General features: G+C 36.9%; 1 protein-coding gene across 1 annotated transcript in view; it reads left to right on the forward strand.

Moving 5' to 3' along the window:
• Positions 1–24,190, forward strand: part of OCA2 (OCA2 melanosomal transmembrane protein) — a 161,198-nt gene that overhangs the window by 105,466 nt on the left and 31,542 nt on the right. Inside the window, exons 21-22 of the mRNA XM_071418236.1 lie at positions 3,585–3,678; positions 16,549–16,642. Of these exons, the coding sequence (XP_071274337.1) occupies positions 3,585–3,678; positions 16,549–16,642 (188 nt within the window). The remainder of the gene's footprint in view (positions 1–3,584; positions 3,679–16,548; positions 16,643–24,190) is intronic.

Here is a 24,190-nt window from a genome sequence, read left to right on the forward strand (position 1 = left end):
TTCTTAGTGAAGTGTGTGTAGTGGAGTCCCATGGTGTAGAGCAGCAATGAGTCCCTAAAATAACAGCGTGAATTGCTGTTTCATAGACATGCACAAATAGACAAACCAGACAATATCATAGGATAATGGAATGCTTTAGGTGTGAAGATCTTTAAGATCATCCAGTTCCAACCCTCCTGCCATGGGAAGGGACACCTTCCACTAGACTAAGCTTTTAAAAGCCCTGTGTAACCTGGTCTTCAACACTTTGTCCATGCTGAAGACAAAAGTGTTAAATGGTACCAATTCCAATATCAACTCCTGAGGAATGACACTTGTCAATGGGGTCCCCTTGGACATTGAGCCATTGACCACAACTCTTTAAATATGACCATCCAGCCAATTTCTTATCCACCAAATGGTCCATCAGATCCATGCCTCTCCAGTTTGGGCCAAAGCTATCAAATTTGCCAGGCACCATTTGCACTTAGTGAAGCCATATTGGATGTCATCAATCACTTCCTTGTTTTCTATTTGCCTTAGCATACTTTCCAGGAGGAAAGAATGCTAAGAAAGTATTCACAGGAGGATCTGTGCTGGTGAAGACCAAGATAGAAAAGTTATTGAGTACCTCAGCCATTTCCACATGTCCTGGATAACCAGGTCTCCTATTTCCTTGCTCTACATTTTCCCTAGTCTTCCTTTCATCACTGAGGTACCTATAGCAGCTTTTCTTGTTTTTCTTGATGTCCCTGACCAGATTTAAATCTCTCAGAGCTTTAGCTTTCCTAACCTGATTGCTGGCTGCTTGTATAATCTCTCTCTATTACTCCCAGGATACCTGTCCTTGCTTCCACCCTCTGTAAGATTCTTTTTTCCTTGTTTGAGTTTGTCCAGGAGTTCCATGTAGGCCTCCTGGCATTTTTGCCTGATTTTTTCTTTGTCAGGATGTGCTTCTGAGCTTGGAGGAGGAGGTAATTGAATATTAACCAGTGTTTTTGGGCCACTCTTGATCTGCTGAATTCTGCACTGCACAGCTATAGGACCTGGTAACTTGCTTAGGTGACTCTTCTTGCACAATGAGGGTGTGTGCAATTCCTTGTACAAGTGCTGTCTTTGGGAAGCAGAAATAGCTGAGAGGGTTTCCCTCTTTGTGAGCCTGCTGCTCATCCCAGGAGGAGATGCTCACTGAGAGAGCTGTACCAGTGCCCCTCCTCTGGTCTTCTCTCTGCATATCTGGTGCACTGGTGGCGTGAGGGACATTATTTGCTCTGCACTCAGGAGCTGTCTGCCAATGGCTTTAGGACTGATCTCAACAATAGGAAATATTGAGAACTAAATTGTTTTTAATTAAATATAACTTAATTTTGTATTGCTTATCACATTCTATCTGTGATGGTTTGAAAGGAATAAAGCTTGTGATGAGAAATGACATCTTTATTTACTGTTTCATGCACAAAACAGACAAGATGTTGAGCATGCTGAACCTTCTTTAGGCCTTAAAATAGAAATAGACATCTTCAGGCAATGTAAAATTCAAGAATAATTGTTTAGAAATTAGCTTATCTAGGCTAATCGATAAGAGGGTTTAAGAGGGATGAGTAGCACGACTGGTGGGAGGAATGGGGAAAGGGCTGTAATTCTTCATTAAGCCTGTATATTGCTCCATACCAAAAGAACACATGCAGTCAATAAAGCCAAGCATCACTTAGCCATCAAAGTGAAAGCATTTTTCAGAAAGCAGAAGAGATCATACCCCTTGAGGGTGAACTGTGAAATACATTAAAATGACAAATTGGAGGATTAAAAGTCATAACTCTATTGACTACTGAAACTCCTAGACTCTGAGAAAGCATTAATTTTAAGATATATCACAGTTATTTTCTCAAATCTTTTCCTGCTTCATATGTTACTGTTCCACATTTTCTTATTCTTTCTCTTTCCCTTTTTTCCCCATAAACCTCTGAACATGTTAAAAACAAGAGAACGATATTGTCACCTCTCCCCTTCCCAATAACTTTCTCTCTACAGGTACTGATCACACCATTTTTTCAAACCAAGTAGTCACAAAATTATGTTGAACTCAAACCATTTTTCTGAACTAAGGTGAAGTTGTTTAGCTTTGAAGAACGTTACTGGCTGCGAACTGGTGCTAGATCTGGCTAGAAAGCCTGCCTGCTGTATTTTTGGGTTCTATACCAACTGGCTAATGAAGTCTGTGATGCCTTCCTACCAATCTTATTTCGCTTTTTGGGGTTTTTTTATGTTTTTATTTTCTTTTTTTATAAATTTTATTTTATTTGCTAAAGCAATTAAATGAAATCCATGAAACTGCCTGTTCTGGTTTTGACTGGCATGGGATTAATTGTCTTAGTAATAGCTGCTACAGTGCTGTGCTTTGGATTTACTATAAGAATTATTTTGATAACACACTGATGTTCTGGTTGTTGCTAAGTAGTGCTTATCCCCAGTCAAGGACTGTTCATTTTCCCATGCTGTGCCAGGGAGCAGGAGCACAAGAAACTGGAAGGTGGGTGAGGGGGCATAACCAGGAGAGCTGACACAAACTGGCCAAAGGGGCATTCCATACCACAGAATGACACACTCAGTAGGGAGTTGTCCAGTTGTCACCAATTGCTTCTGAGGGATGGGCTGGGCAGCAGTCAGCAGGTAGTGACCAATTGTATTATACATAATTAATTTATCTTCCACTGTACTCCTTTTTCTGTCATTCATTTTCATTAATAAAATAAAAATAAAAATCTTATTTGCTATCATGATAATTATTAATTATTGTTATAATATTTTTAAAATCATTAAACTGTTTTTATTTCACCCCATAAGGTTTAATGTTTTTTTCCTGATTATTCTTTCTCTCTAAGGGGAGATGTGGGGGAGTATGAGATGGGAACCACATGGTGCTTAGTTGCTGGCTGGCATTAGAACTTTTGCAAATATTTCTCAGTCAACTAAATCCACATTCTCTGGTAAATATAATGTTGAAATAAGAAGTAAAATAACTCTGATCTGCTTATGAATTCAGAAGCCTGCCAAATGGAGTTTTCTCAATTTTTCCCTAATCAATCAGATATTTTTGATTAAAAAAGGATTTGTAATTTTTTGGTTACTGACTCAAGATCTACAGCCATCTTCACTGTGAAGGTCTGGGCATCTTTTACCATCATCTCCAGCGAGAAGAGGAGATACATCTCTGTGCTTTAGCTTTCATGAAATGAAAGGGGAATTGATTTATAGTCACTGTCAGTTCCCTGTAGACCTAGGAGGGTCTCATGGAAGGCACTCAAAACCTGAAGACAGCCTCAGTTTTGTTTGCAGTACTTGTGTCAAGCTTGACCTAATGTCAATAGCTTCTCCTCAGCTATGGGACTGGCACAGTCAGTGGGGAAAAGGGAGCAAAGATCAAGCATATGATGCAAAGAAACTAATTAAGAATAACAACATCAAGAACAAAAAAAATTCCTCCCCCCAATTACTCTTTGGCCTTACTGGTGGTATTAATTGTTTCCTTTAATGAATTTTGTTTATGTTGTGCTGATGGTTGGGTTATGTCTTCTGATTCTCTCTCTTTTCTTCTTGAACCACAGATTCCTGTGCTTCTCAATCTGAGTAAAGATCCAGATGTTAACTTGCCTATGAAACCATTAATCTTCTCATTGGCTATGGGTGCATGCCTTGGAGGTAAGAGTTTATTTGAGAAAGCTGACATAAGGTAACAGCTATGCAATTGTTGCATGTATAAACTGGCACAATTGGTTCAATCATTTTACTGTGCAAGGCATACGGAGAGCCCGATTCAGCTCCTTTGACTTCAAAGCACTCCTGGATGAAGATCCCAGTCAGTTGCTGCTGCTACAATAGGATTTTTGCAGTCTGTGTTTGAAGTCTGTATCTGCATAATCTACAGACATAGAAACAGTCCAGATGGTGCTTATATGGCTCTGATCTTTTGTGAGAGAAAAGACAAAGATACATTTGGCTTTCAGAACAGAAAGCCATCGTTGCTCATTGAAAAGATGCAGAAAATGTATAATAGCTAAGATCTGAATGCTTGATTCAAAATCTGCTGAAGTCACTGGAAGGTTTCCTGGCTGCTTTTGGATACAGAAATTATTTCAGTGTCCATTTGCTGACCTATTTATTACTTGTCATTGTAAGAAAAATACTTTTTAAGTCTTTGGGAAATGTACCTTTAATAATGAATCTAACAGCCATTCTTCTATTGCCCATCTTGATGTTAACTGGAATTTTGGTTATTGTCAGTATATTAGTATATTAAAGAAGGACATGTTTTTTGACTGTTTTTAATTTTTTTAAATTAAAAAGGTTGCATGTATGTACTGTAGGCCCTGGATTTTGTCTCTATTTTTTCTAAGAACAAAAGAAAATAGCAATCCAGTAGTTTTTAAATTAATACTTACAAGGATTTTTTTTTATATTTTGGAAATGACATGTGGTGAAGATGTTATAATACAAGGTTTCCATGTAGCAAGTACACTAAGTGCCATAAAAATATGTAAGTTTTAAATCAAAAATAAAGTTAGTACTATTTTTTACTAAGAATTTTAATGCAAATTACATTGTATTGGCTATGTTTTGATCCCTAAATATTTAGGTAGCTAAGTTATATAAAGTTAAAATAAATAACATGTTGTGCCACCATGGCTCCTTCTTCTCCTCCATGCCCCTCCAAACAGTTCCTGTGACTCCACAGGGATAAGTAAACCCAGTTTTGTGTGCAATATAAGTTCAGGTTTGTTTATTCAACTAAGTGATTGTGAGTACAAGTGACCTTAATACCTAACAATGATTACAGTGATGTAATTTACAGATTGAGTTTTAAGAGCATGTTACAAAGGCAGGACAATTTCACACCAGTTATTAATTTGAGGAATATCTCTTTGTGCTTGTCATTACTCATCATTATATTGTGACTTTAATCTGTTCCTCTTTAAAATCAGTGATTGGAATGATCAGCATGTCTTCATATAGATGTTTGCCATAAAAATATTATATTTCTTCACCTTTTTATAGAACTCAGATTTCTTAGAGGTCTTTTTCAACCTAAATGACACTATGATTCTGTGAATTTGTTGATCACTGAACATACTCTCACTTCATTAAATTCCAGATTAAAAAAAAAAAGCATAAGGAATATAAAGTTAGTCAGATTATGCTGACATATTCTGAATGGGATGTGCTTTACCAGCCTTGGAGCCTTTACCAGTTTTGGCTGGCTTTCCTAAACTATCAGTTATCATCTTAATCCAAATTCTTTAAATTTGATTTGCTGAAGGGCTGCCTGGATTTTGAGAGACATCCGTGTGTATGCAGTATGAGACAAAATTAAAAATGTAAACAGTAGCATGAGAATGATTTGAATTATAGAGATTAGAGATCCATACAAGGTGCCTAGGTGCTCAGATCCATACAAATATTTGGATAAAAGGTTAGATCATTATCAGCAAAAGCTTAAACTTTCCTGACTGTTCTCCATTAGGATAAAGCTGAGCATATGCTGAGTTATACTGGTAAATGTCTTCTAAGGAGTGTTAGGCTCAAATTTCATGTGCTTCTGATTTTTCATTGATGAAAGGCTAATGGACAGGAGCTTATTGTTGGAGATTAAGTGTGTGAAAGCTTTAGATTTTAAAGATGCAGCATTGAAAAAGGGGGAGAAGGGGGCTTGTCTTTCTTAAAAAAGGAAGTGTTGGTGGTCCTTAAAGATTATTTCCAAAAGAGAATTCCCATCATCCCTGAAGTGTATGAAGGAATCCTCAAGGTAGGCTAATGCAGTTGCAGAAGGAGTAGATGACAATGATATTGTTACTGCCTGGTGCTTAGGGCAAAAGATTGGATCTTATCTCTGCTTATGCAACCAAGGGAACTTGAGAAACAAGATATTTTGTAGAAGAGTCTTATGAAATAGTACATTACAACTACATATTGTAGAGTTAGCTGTTTAGTACATAATGCAGAACTTCATTTCTGGTAATTTGATAACATTTCTGTAGTTCAGGGTAAACACTGCTAATGTGTCTGTAAAGGGAGCATCAGCATTTGTTCCTGTCTTGGAAAACAGCATCCATTTTCTCCTAAAAATTTCCAGTGGTTTCAATTACTTTATTCCTATTGCCACAAAGTGCACAGGCAGATACATGTTTGGAAGATGATAGGATGAGAAAAGGCAGTAATTTTCCTTCATTGCTTTAGCTGTTGTCCTGGAAATGAAAGAAGAATGGAGTCAGTCTCAAATAAGATGAAAAGACCTTTGATGGTATAACTGTCATGTTGTTGTCATTGTCTCCCAAAAGAGAGCTGCTGCTGCTAAATTTCTGTCTTTCATAGCCTGGTGCTCAGACAAAAGGAGTAAAGGAATATCACATAGATGCTCCTTGTTCTGTGAAGTGTGTCTCTGAGGGTGAGAAGGGATAAAAAATCCTGTCCCTTAATCAAGAAAGACAAGGGCAGTGATGACCATGATGAGTTCCTGGTGAGAGTGTCACAATTTCAAAAATTTTTTGATATTGCTCATAGTTGGCTGGTTCTTTTTGGCAGAAATTTTCTTGTTTAGGTCAGATCAGTCTTATACAGTTAAGAAATGAACATGATAATTTTCCAGGGGATCTGGTTCTGGAAATTTAGATCTATATTTGTCCCAGGTATCTTTAAGAACTTAAGTAGTAAGTTAGGAGTCTGGCTGCCCCAGCATCCATAGTTAGTGATGCAGATAGTGGTACAACCAAGGTGTTCATTCCTCCACTGAAATTGCCAGATGATCTTTGCAGAGCTCATTATTAATTCACATGCAGAACCCTATTAATTCACATCTTCCTGGGAGTTAGTGGTCAGGCTGACTAAGTATCTGTAAAAATTGTGTTGCTCGTGGAGTTTTTTTAAGTGTGATCCACCAGTATTTCAATTACATGTTAACAATCAAGGGAAAGGAAACAGGAAATATAAAATTTACTAAAGGAAATATACAAGGAAGAAACTCATGGGGTCCTCTGATGAATATGTATTACTTTAGCATGAGAGGGCTCTGACGAAAGCTTCATTCATTAGTGTTTTGTATTCAGGTACTTGATGGAATTATAACACTCTGGAGACTGAGTTTTATGCAGACCTTCCAATAGTGTCTAGGGAATGCTGAAATTCTGGAGAGCAAATGAAGGTTGCTAGCTACAGCAATTTCAGAACAAGAGAAACTTTAATTGCACTTTTTATTTTGGCTCATGACTTTTAAAAGAGCATAAAATAAGGATTCAACTTAAATTTATTAAGTGTACAGTCAGAAATTCACCTGTTAAGATTGTTCAATTGTGTAGAACTAGACTATTTACTGAGCTGAGAGGTTATAGCTAAAATATTATTTGAGGGTTTTTTTTACATTTGACATTTAAAGAACTGGCATTTATTTGCCCTTTTATCTCTTTCTCTCTCTCTCTTCTTTTTTTTTTTTTCATGATTTATAAACAGTATGCTTTTGAAAAAAAAATAGCAATATCAAATTAATTTTTGAAAGTTTCTACATTCTGAGATCTCAGTTGCTAGCATAGAAAAGTGCAAAAAGTCCGCTGCAGTGACTATTAATGTGGTCCAGAGGGGATATTTTTTACAATGTATAGTTTTGCACTATTTTCCTTCTCTGTATATTTTCCTGAAGGACAATACCTGAAAGTCATTACTGTTACAATTCTGCAGAAATAGGCAGTTTCTAGGATGTATTCAGTTGTGCTATTCTGGCCACACAATTCAGTTGAAGGCTCTATGTCAAGACAGGAGGCAAGGAGAGAGGATTGCTGGCACTTTTCTTCTAACCTTACAGGGTCAAAACCCAGGTGTGAATAAAATTCATTATCCACAGGACATTGTGCTAATTACAGCTATTACAGCTATCCCACAGTGTAGCTAAACAGTGGGATTTCTCTCAGTAGTCCAGTGCTGTAGCTGTTCTGCCTCTCAGCAGCCCTCCTTAGGTCCCTGGTGCCAATGGAGCCTTGCACAGTGGAGTATCACTGATTTATTATTCTGCAGATTCTGCTCAATAAGATCCTAAACTAGGTTTAAAGCTTCAGACACACTGAAGGTATAAAGCTAAAGATATTGTTTATATTCATAAACCAACCCTCCTTCTCTGCAATATGACGAAAAGTTATATCCTCCAGAAAGCATAAAATGTAATAAATATATGATAATTAACATTATAAAGAACTGTAGCTACTTTACTGTTCATTTATAGTTATAATAGATCAAATTTTTATAACACTTGTCAATTGGAAAGATTAAAACATCTACCAAAAATGAATGCATGATGTAAAAATATAGCTGTTATTTAGGAGGAGCAGCTTTGGTTTTGAACTTTATTGTTGTATAAAATGTTCAACTGAAACTGTAGGAAATTTTTTCTGGTAGAGAAAATATACCTACCTGAGCTTGATTTTAACCAAGACATGAATATTGGAAGATCCTATTGGTTCTTGACAAGAAATCCTGGGGTTCAGTTCTATGTCTTATGGGCAAGATAGTCCGATAAACAATTTTATCAATATAAAACTCAATTCAAATCAAAGGGAGGCATTGTAAGGAATGAGAGCAATCTTTCAGAATGTAAAGGATGTTGCTGCTCTTGACCTTGAAAGACAGGCAAATCAAATAGGGAAATTTAAGAAACACCTCACAGTTTTTATTTGAAGACCTCAGGCCAGTCTTTAGCAACATTATACCTTTATATTGTACATATCTAGAAGCATGTTTTTTATATGCTTCCATATAAAAAACACTAATATCCAATTTGTGGATATTAATAACACACTAATATCTAATTTGGTTTCTAAATGTACTTTGCATTGTTTCTATGATGTTTGCAGTGATGGAAATTAATTCAACAGTGGCTGCTGTCCATTAAATGGTAGTACTCTTTTCTTGTTCTTAATGATGAGCTCATTCAGATGTAACCTGAAAGTTTTTGGGATTTGTTGTAATGTGAAAAACATTAGATATAAGCATGAGGACTCTTTTCACTCAATTAATACCTGAGAGCCCAAACTGTCCTCTTGCTCTTTTCTGCAAGAGCCAGAATCTGTAACCTTCCATAAAAATCCAGTTGCTCTTTTCCTTAGCTCTTTAATTACATACAAGCTCTGAGATATCTTCGTGCTTTTTCAGTGTGAAGTTCTTAAAGCCCAGCAGTGCTGAAAAGTCCCTGGTGTGAGACCTAGGCTTGTTTCTAGACTCCTTGCAACTAAAGGATATTATCTAAGATTGCCAAAGATTGTCCCCTGGGGCATGGAAGACATGCAGTAGAAAATTTTGAGACTAAAATATAAAAACAAGAAAAACTGAGTGTGACCATTTGACAGACATATCTTTGTCTGTATGAAGGCACTATCAGAGACAAGTTTGGTTTTAAGATACTGAGTTCATATGGAAAATAATTCCCATAATGAAACTAGTATATTTTTTTCAGCAAGGACATTTTTCTAAGCTTGAAAAGAGTTACTTTGGCAGACATGCATATGTAGATATATGCATACCATTAAGGGTGAAATATTAAGCCTATGGGGTAAAGGATAGTATTTCAGCTGCACTGATGAGAATTTATAGTTTGGATGGTCTTAGACTTTAAATTGGAAATAAGACAGCTATGTGCAATATTGATTTAGAAAATAAATTTGTACCAAACACCAAATTCACTTGATTATAATGCTTGCATTACTGATGACTTTGAAATGCTTCAATTAATGGTTTTCAACCTGTGTAAAATAACTGCAAGCTATAAAGTTCTGCAAATTAGAGATAGGATAATGATCAGACACGGCACTGAGGCTCCTAGGAAGTATATATGGAGATGCCTTTAATTTTCTTTACCTGCTTTGTGCATTTCTTTATTATAAATGACAGAAAGTTCTTTCCAGGAGCTTTAGCCACTTATGTTTTCAGAATTATATGGAAGAGGCAAACTGATTTTGTTGTATCAGTGAGTTGCTGCAGTATGAGAATAGCTGTCAGCAGAAGAGTTATATTCAGAAGGTAGCACTTGGAATATCAGGCAGAATAAGGCAGGGAAGCTACAGTAGGACTCAAAACACTTAAGTGCAGAATATAATACTGGATTATCTACTTTTCTTCCTCTCCAGACACTTTCCAGGCAATATGCCCCCTCTTCTGCACCTTGAGGAGGAAAAAAATCTTGCAATATGCATATTGATTTATATTGACAAATCAGATAATCTGTATGACACTAAGGAAAGTTATATTCATGGTCTGGATATTATTTATATAGATATTGATAAATCTATTCAGCACAGTTATCTTCAAAGTATATTATGATAAATAATGAATAATGTACTCTTATGCTAGGTTTCTGTATATGAAATGTTTTTTCAATATTTGTCCCCATTAACATGACATGTGGCAAAGCTATGAAACTGAGACATAGTTTTAGTCTTTGAATCTAAAAATGAGAGATGAAATATGTGCAGCATTAAAAATATGAAATAAGTGCAGTATTAAAAACATTAAGTGAAAGCTACTTGAATATGTATCTCAGGGCATAGGGGAATGGAGTGTCAGACAGCTGGCACTATCCATCATTATAATTGTATTTTTTACACTTGCACTGGGTAGGTTGAGTCTGAGGAGAAAAGTAGCTTTAGTGGTCACCCCAGATTTTATGTATTTTTTAGAGATGTCTGGATTTCATAGAAGTTTATGAATTTCTTTAGGTCACTAAAGTAACAAGTGCAGGATGTTCAGCAACTCACCTTATTTATTTCACACTTCTGATAGAAGAATGGCAAATTTAAATTTCACCTTTTCCTCTCTTAGCAAAAAGGAAACAATGAGCATTTACTAGTGTAATTCTTATACAGCTGTCCTGCTGGTGGTGTTGTAGTGGTAAATGTAGTGGTTTGTAGAGAAAAAGTGGTAAATTTCACCTGATTGAAAGCATTGTGTTGAATGCAGTTCAATGACATTTTTTTGAAAACTGAACTCAAAACTTTCATTCATGTTCTTTCATTTTTTTTGCCTACAATGTCCATGTTTAGGCATTTATGTAGAAATATACCATTCAAAATGTTTCCAAAACAGTAAAATCAAAAATCTTGGTATCAGAAGACTGCATTTTATCACAAATAAAAATATTAGGTGAGTTCATGCATGCCTATGACTTGATGTCCCTTTTAGGGACTGCTACTGTTCAACTGGCCTTGATTCTCTTTATTGATGACAACGTTTGATTATTAATTTTTATACATAAAAAAGATTAAGTTATTCAAGTCTTGCCTGTTATTAGAAGGTATTCAAGACTTGTGGACATTGAACAGGTGAATATAATTGTGGATTTCTTTTTTTTTAATGAGGCAAATCTGTATTACCTTTGTGTGAAACTGAAAATTTATCAAAGCTATGAAGGCTATCTTCTATAAGGCTAATCAAAACCAGAACTGGTCAGTGTTCATTTTGGCAGACAGATTTGTTGCATTTGCTCAGCCTGTGCTTTAAGTAGAGAATCTGCTGTGGAAAGGAAGCCAGGCACATCAGTCTGCCTTTATTTTACAATATAAATTATATGGGAGAGTGCACAGGATTTTCTTTTAAAAATGCCTTGGAAGCAAGGAGCTGGTTTCCTTCAGTAAGTTTTACTTTGATACTGTAACGGAATGGTTCATTACAGCAAAAAGCAGGGCTGAGAATCCTCACCCTAAAATTATTCATGACTGTGGAAAATTTCTTGTTTCAGAAAGAGAATCCTTGTCTGGACAAAGCAGAACAGTTGTCCTGTATAAAACTGGGCCTGTCACAGATGCTTATTAGAGGCTAGGGAAAAGCTGTTCTCAGAGCTTGTGTTGGCACAAAAATAGGGTAGTTTTTTTACTTCTGCATTAGCTGTCCCGAGATACAGGAGAGAGAAAATGCAGAAGGCTTCTTGGTTAAGCACAGGTGTAGGGGAAATGGTCTGTAATTTTCACACCAAAACAAACTTTTCTGTTAGCCATCCATTTGGTTGTTACCCAAGGTACTATCTCCTTCATATTCAAGGAAGTTACTCTTATGATGGTCGCTCATGCTAGGCCAAACAGCTTTTTTAGTGATAATCCCTTCCCTTTGATTTCTCAGTGCTTTGAGTAATAAACACTAATCCTTCCAGGCAGTTTGAGGTGATTCTCCAAGTGAACACATTAACTCAGCAAACAAAAGGGTTAGGCTTGCTCTTGAGGGGGCAATACCAGAGGGACTCCTGAGAATTAACAGCATTTAGATATAATAAATGTGCTGCTGACAAGTAAAAATCAACATTGAGGATGAGGCTTGAAGTCAGAGGATGCACATTATTGATTCAAACTCTCTCCCTTTTCTTGCTGTGATTCTAATCTGATTTCCCAGCCCCCTTTTTCAGTAAGCCTAGTTGGTTCTCCCAGCATTGATTTTCAGTGCATTGCAGGTTATAGTGACTTTTGAGCAAACTCTTTTTGCTGAGGAGGAGGCTGTCTGGGCCCATGAGAGGTGCATTGTGTGTGGTGTGCAAGGTCTGGGTTCAGATTTGGCAGGCTCTGAAGGAGCCGAGTAGCAAAGTGCTGGGTTGTGAAGAAGTAGCTACAAATGGAAGAAGAAGGCTGGAAGAAGCAAGGTTGGTGGATAATGCAGGTATCAAATCAGGCTTACCAAACCTTGACAACATCTTCCTGCTTGTAGCTCTAAGTTAGCTGGGGATGAAAGGGCACATTTTAATGTGTGGGTCTTGGATATTTCTAGATAGCTTTATTCTTAACTAAAACTTAAATACTGTCTCACACTTGGGGTTGATTTCACATTCCCTAAAGATATTCAAAGTTATTTGCCTTGAGAAATATCAGAAAGAAGATCTTATATCACCTTTTCTAGACAGAAGCAGTAGAAGACCTTCTACTTTGTTTCTGAAATGATTGTGCAGAGCTAGGGCAGCTCCATGGAAAAAGGATTACAATCTGTGAGGATTCCCTTGTTGTAGCATAAGCAGTTAATTAGAATTACTATTATTTTCATTAAGAAAAAGGTCTCTCTTGATTTCATGCTTATGAACTATTAAGCATAGTTAATATTGACAACACTGTATGTAGTCTGTCAAGGAAAAAAGGAAGAAGAGATATTCAGAATAAAATGCACTACTTAGTTCATAGATATCACAGACTACTGACATTTGAAATATCACAATTCATTTCAGTGAATCCAGTTTCTCAGTAACCATCTGCCTTGTGATAAGGGGTGAGTAGGAGTCATCAACAAAGTTACAACAGGAGTCCTCAAACCAGACTGGTTATTGCAATGTGTTGATACAGTTGACCCATGTGTTATTTTCTTTTGAGCATATAAACAAGCAAGCAGGAGCCTTCTTAAGCTGAATTGTTCTTAAGATTGCAGGTGATGTGAAGATGAAGTCAAGACTGAGTGAAGTCCTAAAAAATGTCTAGTCTTAATTTGCATCAATCAGAATGAATTTAATATATAGGTTTCTGTGTACATTAACCTAGGCTTGAGTTTTCCATGATTCAGAGGGTTATGCTATTTCACTACTGAGTTAAACCCGTGCCGTGGAGACGGATGTTCCTGGGTGGTGAAACAAAAGTTTGCTTCTGTTGTTAATTTGAGTGCAGTTCTTTGAAGCCTGCTGAGCCAGTGCCTAATTAAACTGCACACACGCTCCAAACAAATGAAAAAGTAATGCTGTTCCTCACAGATAACATTTAAGGTGACGATTTCTTCTCAACTGAAATCTGCTTGGGGAAATCAATTCACTGCTGAAGCAGAAACTCTTTCCATAATACTTCATTATGTGAAGGCATTACTATAGCCCATGCAGTATAGGAGAGCTTGTGCTGTTTGGAGATCTTGACTGTATCTAGTCAGAGCCATGGGACAAGCACAGTTTCAGTCTCATTTCTTTAATTTGAAGCCAGAGCTATATTCCTTGTCTGCAGTAACATTATTCTGAGAGTGATGATTGGTTGTGCTACACATAGAGCAGAAATCTCTTATGAAATGTTTGGATGCTGTAGACTAGTGATTAGTTTGGAATTGAAAATTCCTGAAGTGTTCCTTCCTGACTCCTCTAATTACATCAGCTGTATTCATTTGTTCTGTTTTCACATTAAGCCACACACCTTGTGCCTTGGTTTCTCATGGCAGTTACCTACCAGGAAAGCTGTTCAAGTTCAGTTTTGTATTTTAAAATGTGCAGTAAAGTAATTTGGATATACTTTGAGGCAAAAAGAGAGAGGGCAAGGGAAATGAGCTGTGTGATGTTTCTAATGACCAGTGCTAGACACTATTTTTTAAAGATTTCTGTTCCTCTTATGATGTTAATAATTCTTTTTTTCTCCACACCTAAAGCACCTGTGGAGGTGGCTTTCTGTGTATGAAAAGAAGCTGAGGTTACAAAAAATTCTTGGTGTCTCACAAGGATGATCACAATAGTTTTATGATCAATAAGGATACGTCCTTGTATTGATGGGCAGTTTCAGCAACATCAGCAGAGCTCCTCAGAGACAGTCAGGATATCTCTGCACTGAGCTCCAGCTCCTTTGCAGTGTAAAAACCTTAAAAACAGCAAGTAGGAAGCAGGTCACCTAGCACAGCTCCTAGCAGAGCAGAAAGAAAAGGAATTTAAAAAAACATAGAGGGAGAATTAAAAATACAAAAAAAAAATGTCTATTTGGGACTAGAGGGAGTGGGAAGGGAGCACTTTTCTCATCTCAAGAAATCTCCAACATTTCTGTGACTTCCTTATTCCATTGTGGTATCTGCTCAAGAGCTGCTGATGAGAAAATAAAACCAGTCTATTGTTCTTAATTGGTGTTGCTTAGGCCACTCACCTGAAACAATAGATACCTTTGTTCTGATCTCTACTCTGGGATGGAAATCTGAGTTTGCTGCCTAATGTGTGTTGATAATAATTGACCATCCTGGAATAAAAAAGACTCCTGCATTTTCTTTGGACTCAATTGGAAAAAAAATTGTCATATCAGGGCTTTTTATTGGAAAGCTTTGGCATTCAAGAAGTCAACTAAAAATAATAATAAAAAAGTCCTGAGTGACTTCTGGGGTTTATTTTTTTCCCTCAGATTTGTTACTCTGTCACTATAATGACCAGTCAGCACCATCTGAATTATAGCACTTAATTTTATTTTAATTTAAGAGTGTTATATTATTTTTTAATAATATTTTTAGATATCTGCTAATTTTGTGTGCACTTTCAGGTGCAGAAGGCCATAACAGTACCATGTGTGAATACTTTGAGGGAATAATTCTTCTGCCTTTATTCTGAGATAATTTTTGGTATACTGATCTCTGGGTGACCCGAAACATTTACTGAATCAAAACAATTAACCAGAGCATTAATTACATTATGATCTGTTTCTCTCAAAGTCAGACCAGAAGAGTTTCTATGGAGCTAAAATTTTTAACAGAACTAAAGTAAGAAGAGTAACTACATGCCAATGGGAGGAAAGGAAGGCTCCTGCTTAGAATAATGGATTGTTAATGTAGTGATGTATGGCAAAAGAGATGACTTACTTAGTACAAAAAAAAATCTCATAGATTGTTACCTTTGTTCAAAACTTCAGTTAAAGAAAAGCATGTAGGAGTCACTGTCACTTCCTGAGTCGTGCCTTAGATCAGAAACATTTGCAGGAGCCATCTGCTTTGTGGAAGTCAAGTATGCAGCATGGATAAGTCTGAGGTATGACTCATGGGAATGATATAGAAAATGGGTCAGTCTTTCTGAGGTCTGAATAGCTGACTTCATTGTGAGATTGTTAAAAGTTTAGCGAAAATTAATTTCTGGAAAAGGCTTGGGAGAAGAGAAGTGAGGATAGATGTGCATTATAAATTGGCAAATTGTTTTTATTTTTCTTTGTTGTGTTCCTCTCGTGTGGGGGCTTGGATAGGGTAATTTGGTGAACTTCACTGAATAAAATTATGTTTGAAGAACCATGGTGATTGGGTAAACAAAGTCTTTGATCCTTTTGCCTTTAGGAGAGAGACCTGAAACAGATCCATTCCCCTTCATTGTCACACTTACGTTGTTTTAATTTCTACTAAAAGACTCCAAAAAAATCTTACAAATTACTTAATTTATCAATAAAGAAAACACTACAGTGTCAACATCAAGTGGGCATTAGGAAAAAGGTATGCATTTTTCTTAGCATTCTCACACTATCTTATCTTTTCACCTCATCTGATGGCACCTTCTAGTTAAGTAAAACTGAAAATCAACATGTTTATCTGAATGCAGGTCTCTGGTGTTATTTTTTTATTGGTACTATGTTCCTTCCCTATTTTTTTTTGGCCTAAGTAGAACCAGGGCGTAATACCGGGTTTATATTTCAAAGCATGAAGCTATTTATAGGATGTGGAGGTATTGACTATATGTTTCTTTCCAAACCTATATACAACAGAAATTGATTTTTCATTTTGTAATGAGTACATCTTAGGCCTTCAACACAGAATAAACAGAGGAGTAGGAAAGAGACCACAACTATAAACTGGTCTTTGTTCTCTGAACTGCAGGTAATGGAACATTGATTGGAGCATCTGCAAATGTTGTTTGTGCTGGAATTGCTGAACAGCATGGTTATGGCTTCTCTTTCATGGAATTCTTCAGGTACATTTTTAAACTTCTCACATCCAGTCTGGTTTTGTTGGTTTTTTTTTCTCTCTTGGCAAACAATGGATCTTCTAAGGAAAACAATCTAGAGAAAGGGTCTATAAAAGATACTTGTGTTCCTAATTTGGTTTTGGCAACTGAAATGCAGATGGCAGACAAATCACTTTATTTTTGTATAATGTTGATAGAATGCATGAAGCTCATGGGAGCACAGTGGAACTCCAGGAGAAACAAAGCCTTCGAAATTCCTGCTTTGTTCACCCTCAATCTTCAGCTTTGTAGAAATTGTAAATTGTTGCTTTATTGTAAAATGCAGTTTAAACCTAGTTTCTGATCTTCACATATTCATGGATGTTCTATCATCGGAGAAACTGGAATGTCCTAATTTAGACTGAGTTGATTTTTATTCCATGATCCCACAAGTAAACTATTTACTTAAAAGTAGTTACTTCTTTTGACCAGCTTCTTAGCAACTATGAATGAAATTGTGATGAGCATCCAGGCTGGCTCAACTCAAGTTGTTGCCTCATAATTGTTTAATTAATAATTAATAGATTTTTTAATAGTGGAGTTTTCTTTGCAGGTAATTAATCAGCAGGTTTTTAAGGGACAAGGTGTACTTAGTGCATACAAAAATTTAATATTTTTCCAAATACTTCCCATTTTTGAGACTGTGGTTTGAAAGATGTAAATGGAAACTGGTAAATTAGGACAAAACACAAAGTTCAAGTTCCTTGCTTCTTTTTTCTGCATATTTAGGGCAAAGGATACTGTTAAGCTCATGCCAATTTGTTTTTTCTCTTTACTTTGTTTAAATTGTTTATTATAGTGTGTCAGCTCCATCAGCTTTTTTCTAAACTGTTTACCTCAAAGCCCTCAAACCCGTGTTATTAATATGATTAATCAACCAAGTCTTGGTTGTCAGGATCTTTGAGACTGCAGAACAGTTTTATGACTACATAGCAATAGCTAACAGATTTCCTGGAAATCAAGCCCTTGCACAAAAAAAAGGTAATGCAGCAATAATGGGCTGGTGGATTGCACTGTTCATGTTTCACAGATTTTAACCTTGGCATTTGGAGATTTAACTTGTATGTAGCATTAACAGTGTGTCTTCTATGTAGATTTTGTATTGAAATGCTCTTAAAACTTCTATGAGACTGACTGAGAAAACAAAGATGTAAAGCCTGGCTAATCTCTTCAGCAGTGTTTACCGGAATGCATCCTTTGGTACTGACAGCAGACAGATGCTCTGAAATTGCCTTCTATACATATGCTTTTGGTGGAACTGATTACTGGGAAAGGCTGTAGCCACCTTGAACAAAGATGTGAGAACAGAATGCATAGTGGTCTCAGAGAGATAGCAATGGATATTTATTAGCAGAAAGAACATAAAAGCTCACTTTTCTGGCTGCCTTTTAATCACTGAACAGGCAGACCATGAGCTTCTTCACAATTTGCGTTAGGAAAATACTCATTTCAGTCAAATGTTCACAAGTTGAATATATTTTAAGGCTTCTCCTGGCATCAAGAGGTGTTTTGTATATCCCTTGAAGATTTTGATTTTACTTACTTTTATTTGAAGGTTGCGTCAAAGTATAAAGTGAATTTTCTGCATTTCTTCCCTGTTAGCCCAAGATTACTCAATAGGTTTCACATCCCCATTGAGAGGTCCTCTGCAGTGCTTCTCCCAGTAGACACACAGATTTTTACCCTCTCATCTTGCAAACCCTTTGGAGTCAGCAGAGAAAAATCATGGATACCTTGTGTGGGGAGATGATGATCCTCTGCTGGCTGACTTTTGTTAAGATGTCTTTTATCAGCCTGAGCTGGTGTTGTTCTGCCCTTCCCAAGTGTCTCTGCACAGGAAACCCATGCCATGTCTGTCTCAAGTGGTGTCACACAGCAGAGCACTCTACTTCCAATACACTTCCTTCCTAGCTGCCTGCATGCTAAGCCAAATCATGCAGACATGTTTAGGGGAGGCCTTTGCTAGCAGCAGCTTTTTTGAAAACCCTATTTTGACACAGTGGTGTGTAAGAGGAGTTTCAGAGTGGGTTGATAAGCTTGTCTGGTGAGTTCACCTTGATACAACAGAGGGCGAGATTCTACGGAAGCTGTGGGTTCTTCATGCCCATGCTGTGTGGGTTCCACAATGCCTCTCTGTGCAGGGAGAGAAAAAGGCAAGAAGCAGGTTCCTTGCTCTGTAAGAGGGTTCGTGGGCTCATGACCCTTTCCTCTGTGTGTCTTTGCACAGTGGCACTTGGTGTGGGTCGAGGTTTCTCTTCTCTTTTTAAGAAGGTAGCAGAGGCAACCTGGCAGATGTGTTGTGCAATGCTATTCTGCTGCCCAGCCAGAGCCAGAGGTGGCCAGGCGTGATAACTTGTCTAGAGTGCTGAGGTCTTACCAGTTTGATGTGCTTCTCTCTGGAGTGCCTTCCTCAGAAGAAATCCCATGCTGGGGAGTTCTGTGTGTCTGTCAGAACAGCAACTAATTGCTTCTTTCCCTGGATCAAGAGTCCTACTGCCTCAAGGACCTGGTCCTCCACAGATGGATGTAAGGGGAGACAGGTCTGGCGTCCCGTTCTCACCATCCAAGCCACTCAGGCCCATGTGCTGGAAGTGTTGTGCCTGTAAGGTGGTTCCAGTAGGACGGCATTTAGGTGGGAAAGATTATACTGAGAAAGAAGAGAGAACGGAATAAGGTTCCCTCTCTGTGCTGAAGCACCATAAAGCAGCCTGGTGTTCAGAGTACACTGCTGGTTGAGGAGATACCAGGTCATATCCATGCATGCCTGGCTGTGAATGTGCTGGCAAGTGTCACCAAATATCTCACCCAGAACGCATCCTGATCTTCTTCCCTTCTCTGACATTACCCATCAACACATGCACCACTTCTGTCTGAACAGTGCTCACAAGGGAAAGAGCAAGATTGCCTGTGAGAAAAGATCATTTGGCTGTCATGAATTCTGCTTCTGTTTTCAGACCCTGTGAGGTTTTTTGATTATTCATTATGTTCCACTGCAATAAAAAGATTCACAAATCATTTAGCATATACAATATTGTAGTAAGTTTAATTTATCACCATGAATTTTTTTTTTTATACTTGAATCTGTTAGACATGTTGGTAAAGAAAAAGAGAAAAAGAGAAAAAGAGAAAGGATATCCTACTGGTACATCAGCATCAAAAGGAAGAATAGGGCTTATATGAGACTCATTGAATGGGAAAAGGACCTGCTGACAAGGGATGTGGAAAAGGCAGTCGTTCCCAGTGTGATCAGCTGCACAAAAGCCTGCTGGAGACCAGTCACTAATGCTGTTCCCCAGGCTTCTTATTTGTCCCAGTAGTGCCTTCCAAGCTCAGCCACTTAGGGATTCAGCTTTTAACCAGCCCCACAAATCTGAAGGCAAATAGTGAGTGACTGCCACTGGATGATTCATTTGGAATAACTCAAATTCAAAAGGAAAGAAAGCAATGTTATGACGAAAACAAAATTGAAATTCATAAGAAGAGCAAGTTCTGAATAATAATTTCCTTAAAGATGCTCTTGCATTTTTGGAATCAGTACAGCCAAATTATGCTATTGTTCCATTTTGAAAACTTCCTCATCAAACTGTATTTATGTGTTCAATCTTTCCTCATGAAAGAAATATGTTAGATATACCTATGTGAAATAAAACTAATCTAATTAAAGTAATATTAATTAGAATATTAATATTCCCTTCCTATAATATTTCCTTATTCTTCTAGTAATTTAGAGTTGTACATAATAGAGCTGAACATGATATTCCAGTCACAGTCCTCCTATTTTTTTCACATGTAAAAAAGACAAGATTTAATTCAGAATGTGGAGCTACTTGCCTTTTCTTTGTTAATCTAGGCAATATCAAATTCCTGTTCAATTTGCTATTCAGTGTAAATCCAAGTCTCTTTCAGTTTTCATGTTACTTACATGAGTGTGATTGTATCTATTCTCCCCTCAAATTCGTATACTTTTCCTACATCTTGGACACAAAGACAAGTAATTAAGTGATAGAAATAGAAAAAATTGTGAGTCCATGGGGCTTGGAAAAGAAGATAGAGAGCAGTGGAATATTTGCTGTGTATGGTCAAGAGTAAACATTAGAACAAGCAAATATCAGAGCAAACAAATGATCATTATGTCTCTAGTCAGAAGTGTAACTATTTTCATAGTCTTGACCTGCAGAAAACATCAGATATGTTAATAATATGAAGGTAATTGCTCAGAGACAGCATTTATGAGTAAGCAGAAGGCAGGGAAAGATAATATTCCTCTTATGATTTTAGTCTAGTTATCAAAGAATTATTACACCTAAATAAGAGCTTAACATAAAGGAAAACCCCAGATCTAGGAGAGTACTTTTCTCTTGGCAAATGGTCAGATAAAGACATTGTAGTCTTGTTGCTCGGATGAATTCTAGAGGTTAATACAATGATTTTATATAAATTCAGACTGTAAAATAATCAAGAGAGGCTTATTTTTTCTCAAGGTTTTCTCAATTTTTTCTCTTTATTTTTTCTCAATGATAAATAACATTGCAGATGTCTCTTCTAATCTAGATGCTTCATTTCATAGAAGTTTTTAAGATTTTTACTAATATATGTATGAGTTTGTTGCAATATAGCATTCTACTAGGTCAGACCACCCTGTGGAACATGAAAATGATGCACCAAAATCTTTTTGTTGCAAATTAAAGATTTGATTCCACCTCCATAACATAAGATGTTCTCATTGCTGTAAGGCTTTAATAACCTTTTTTTTTTAACTTGCTAATAGAATTTACAACTTGACTTTCATTTTCTCTGCAAGATAAGCATTTATAACCTCATAAAGATACATAGCATTTCAAATATAAACTAGCTTATGTTCCTTCATCCTATTGTAATTCATTATTAATCGCCCCTCTGTGTCCATGATGTGTGATATCAATAGAAAAAATTAATCACAGATAAATGATGAACATATTTGACAAAAATATAAAATGGGTATTATGGGACGTACTCCAATTTTATATCAAGCAAATTTTGGCTGACTGTGCCTATATTACAGTGCTGGTCATGGGAAGAATGGATTGGATAACTATGTAGCGGATAAGAATGTGGGAGAAATAATTTGATACATGAGGAAATCAGTCTGCCCAGAGGAAGAGGTTATGACCCTAAGAGCCTAATGTAGAGTTACAGTTGTAGGGCTAGCTGGATATAATCCTGAAGGCATTGTGTATATTTTCAGGTTTTGCATTTTTCTGTCATTGCCCTCCCTTCATACGCCACCTGCAGAGCTGAATTAATATCCTCTGTCTTCTCTGGGAATAAGAATAATTTGGAAGTGTCAAAAATATTGGTTTCTGTTAATAGCTTAGGAAAAAAATTGGTTCTATCATAGGATTTGTTTTGTGAGGCATTCACAGCAAAAATATTTTCAGTAGGATATCCTATTTATCTGTTTTTGAGAGCACTCAGATGCAAAGGCTGTGAAACAGAACTTCCCATGAGAAGTGTCATTCATATAAGTGGGAGGACAAATATGATGTTCTTTGCCACCTCCTGTGTGGCACAGAACATTTACACAACTTATAGAAAATAGCACTTTTAAAAAACCCATAAATGTCTCTACCGGGTTATGTGTTAGACAACTCTAGTCCTTTTCATTCCTGATAATTTAATTATTTTTTTAAATTTTCTTGTTATTAACACCACCCCATGCCACAATTATGCTGTTGCTCTTTTAAAGCTGACTCTGAGCAAAATAAAACCAACTCTACATTTTGGATATGAATTTTGATGGGGACTGTCCTGATTTAGGGCAAATTTGGAGGAGAATTTCCAAATTAGGGCCCCTCCAGTAAGCAAACCCACACAGCCCCTCCCCCCCAGCTGGTTCGGGAAGGATTCCTCAGAGAGGAGTGGAAAGAACCTGTTTATTTAACAGGCACAGCACCCCCAGCACACAAAATGAACAATACCAGATGGCAACACTCTGAAAAGAGATGACAAATTCAGAAAGTCTCTCTTGGGGGGTGGTCACTCTGTTCTCAGTCCCTCCGCTGCTGGGGCTGCTGCTGCAGCCACAAGGTGCAAACTCTCGGTGTTTCCCAGGTCCCAGTCCAGAGCAGGTTCGAAATGGTCAGAAAAAGGAAAGGAGGAACCGTCCAGGAAGAAATTTGGACAGTTTAGCTAAACTAGCTAAAGAGCAAAAGCAAGCAGAAGCAAAGCAAGCAAGAGCGAGAGAGAGCAAAGAGAAAAGCAAAAGCAGCAAAAGCAAAAGCTGCAGTCTCTGTGTCCCGCCAGGCTGATAAGAAAACCAAAACAAAACTTTCCCTCTTCAGAGCCAGTCTTAAAGGTAGAGAACATAATATCCAACATCAACAGAACACATGAATGGGGATACAAGCATCATAACGTCACCCTAGGACCCTTTGGTTGAGAAATGTGGTATCAAAATACACAAATTCAATTCACCTGTGGACTTTCTGATCAACTGTGCATCTCCAGAAGATAGAATCTGGGGATGTTCAAAGTACCTAGGGAAGACTCAATGAACCGCTGAGAGAAGGTTTAACGATTATGATGCAAGAATTATCTCAATCTCACTTCACTCTTCTGATCAATAAGGAGGAGTAAGTGGTCATGGGTTAAATGTTGATAATTGACATGATAACAGTTCTTCTGTTCAAATAAGTGCAAATGCAGCACTTGAGTAAAGCACTCTCAACAAAAATGCATTAATACATGGACAAGTTTGAGGTTTTCACTACTTTTCCTTTATAAAATTTCTATTCTTAGAAATCTGGATCTCTTAGGTTTATTAAAGCTTGTTTTTACATTTGTCTTGATTTCTTTACATGTGTAAGAAAAATATTAGAAGGATTTTTGGTAGCTTATTTTAAGAATAAATTTCAAATGCAATTGCATATGAAAATCTCTATCAGATTTAGGGAACTGAGTTTAACAAATACAATCTAGATTTTAACATCCTAGTCACTGTTATGACAGAAAGGGCAAAACTATAAACAACTTTCAGCTGATAACTCAACTCAGTAGAACTTTAGTTCAGTATTTATTCGTCTTAAATTATTAGGTTCTAAGCTGGTTTTGTAAAGAAAAATGCCAGTTTTCTTTGAGATATCCAGCAACAATCATTGCAATATTTTAAAGCATCACTGTTGATCTAATAACTGCTCCCAAATAAACATCATATTGACATCTGTGGCAGTTCAATAAAATAAATGCTGCTTATTTTAAGTATTTACATGGCTGGCATGCAAACCCCATGAAAGTAAGTATTCCTGCAACTGTGGTGCACAGCATTTTTCCCTGAGTTATGGGTGGCTTGGTTTTTTAATATGTCTTCTGATTTTATTTAAGGTCTGCAAAAAGTGTAAATGGAAATGTGAATGGATATGCATTTATTTTTTTTTACTTTTAGAAAAAAGGATGAAAAGTAGTATTTTGAGCCTTTAAGTAAGAGGACATTTCCTTTTCCAATTTGAAACATGATTTATCTTTACCGTGAAGTTTTCA

This window comes from Agelaius tricolor, unplaced genomic scaffold (genome assembly GCF_023055355.1).
Source record: "Agelaius tricolor isolate 1412-34295 unplaced genomic scaffold, bAgeTri1.0.p SCAF_79, whole genome shotgun sequence".
In the NCBI taxonomy this organism is placed as follows: Eukaryota; Metazoa; Chordata; class Aves; order Passeriformes; family Icteridae; genus Agelaius; species Agelaius tricolor.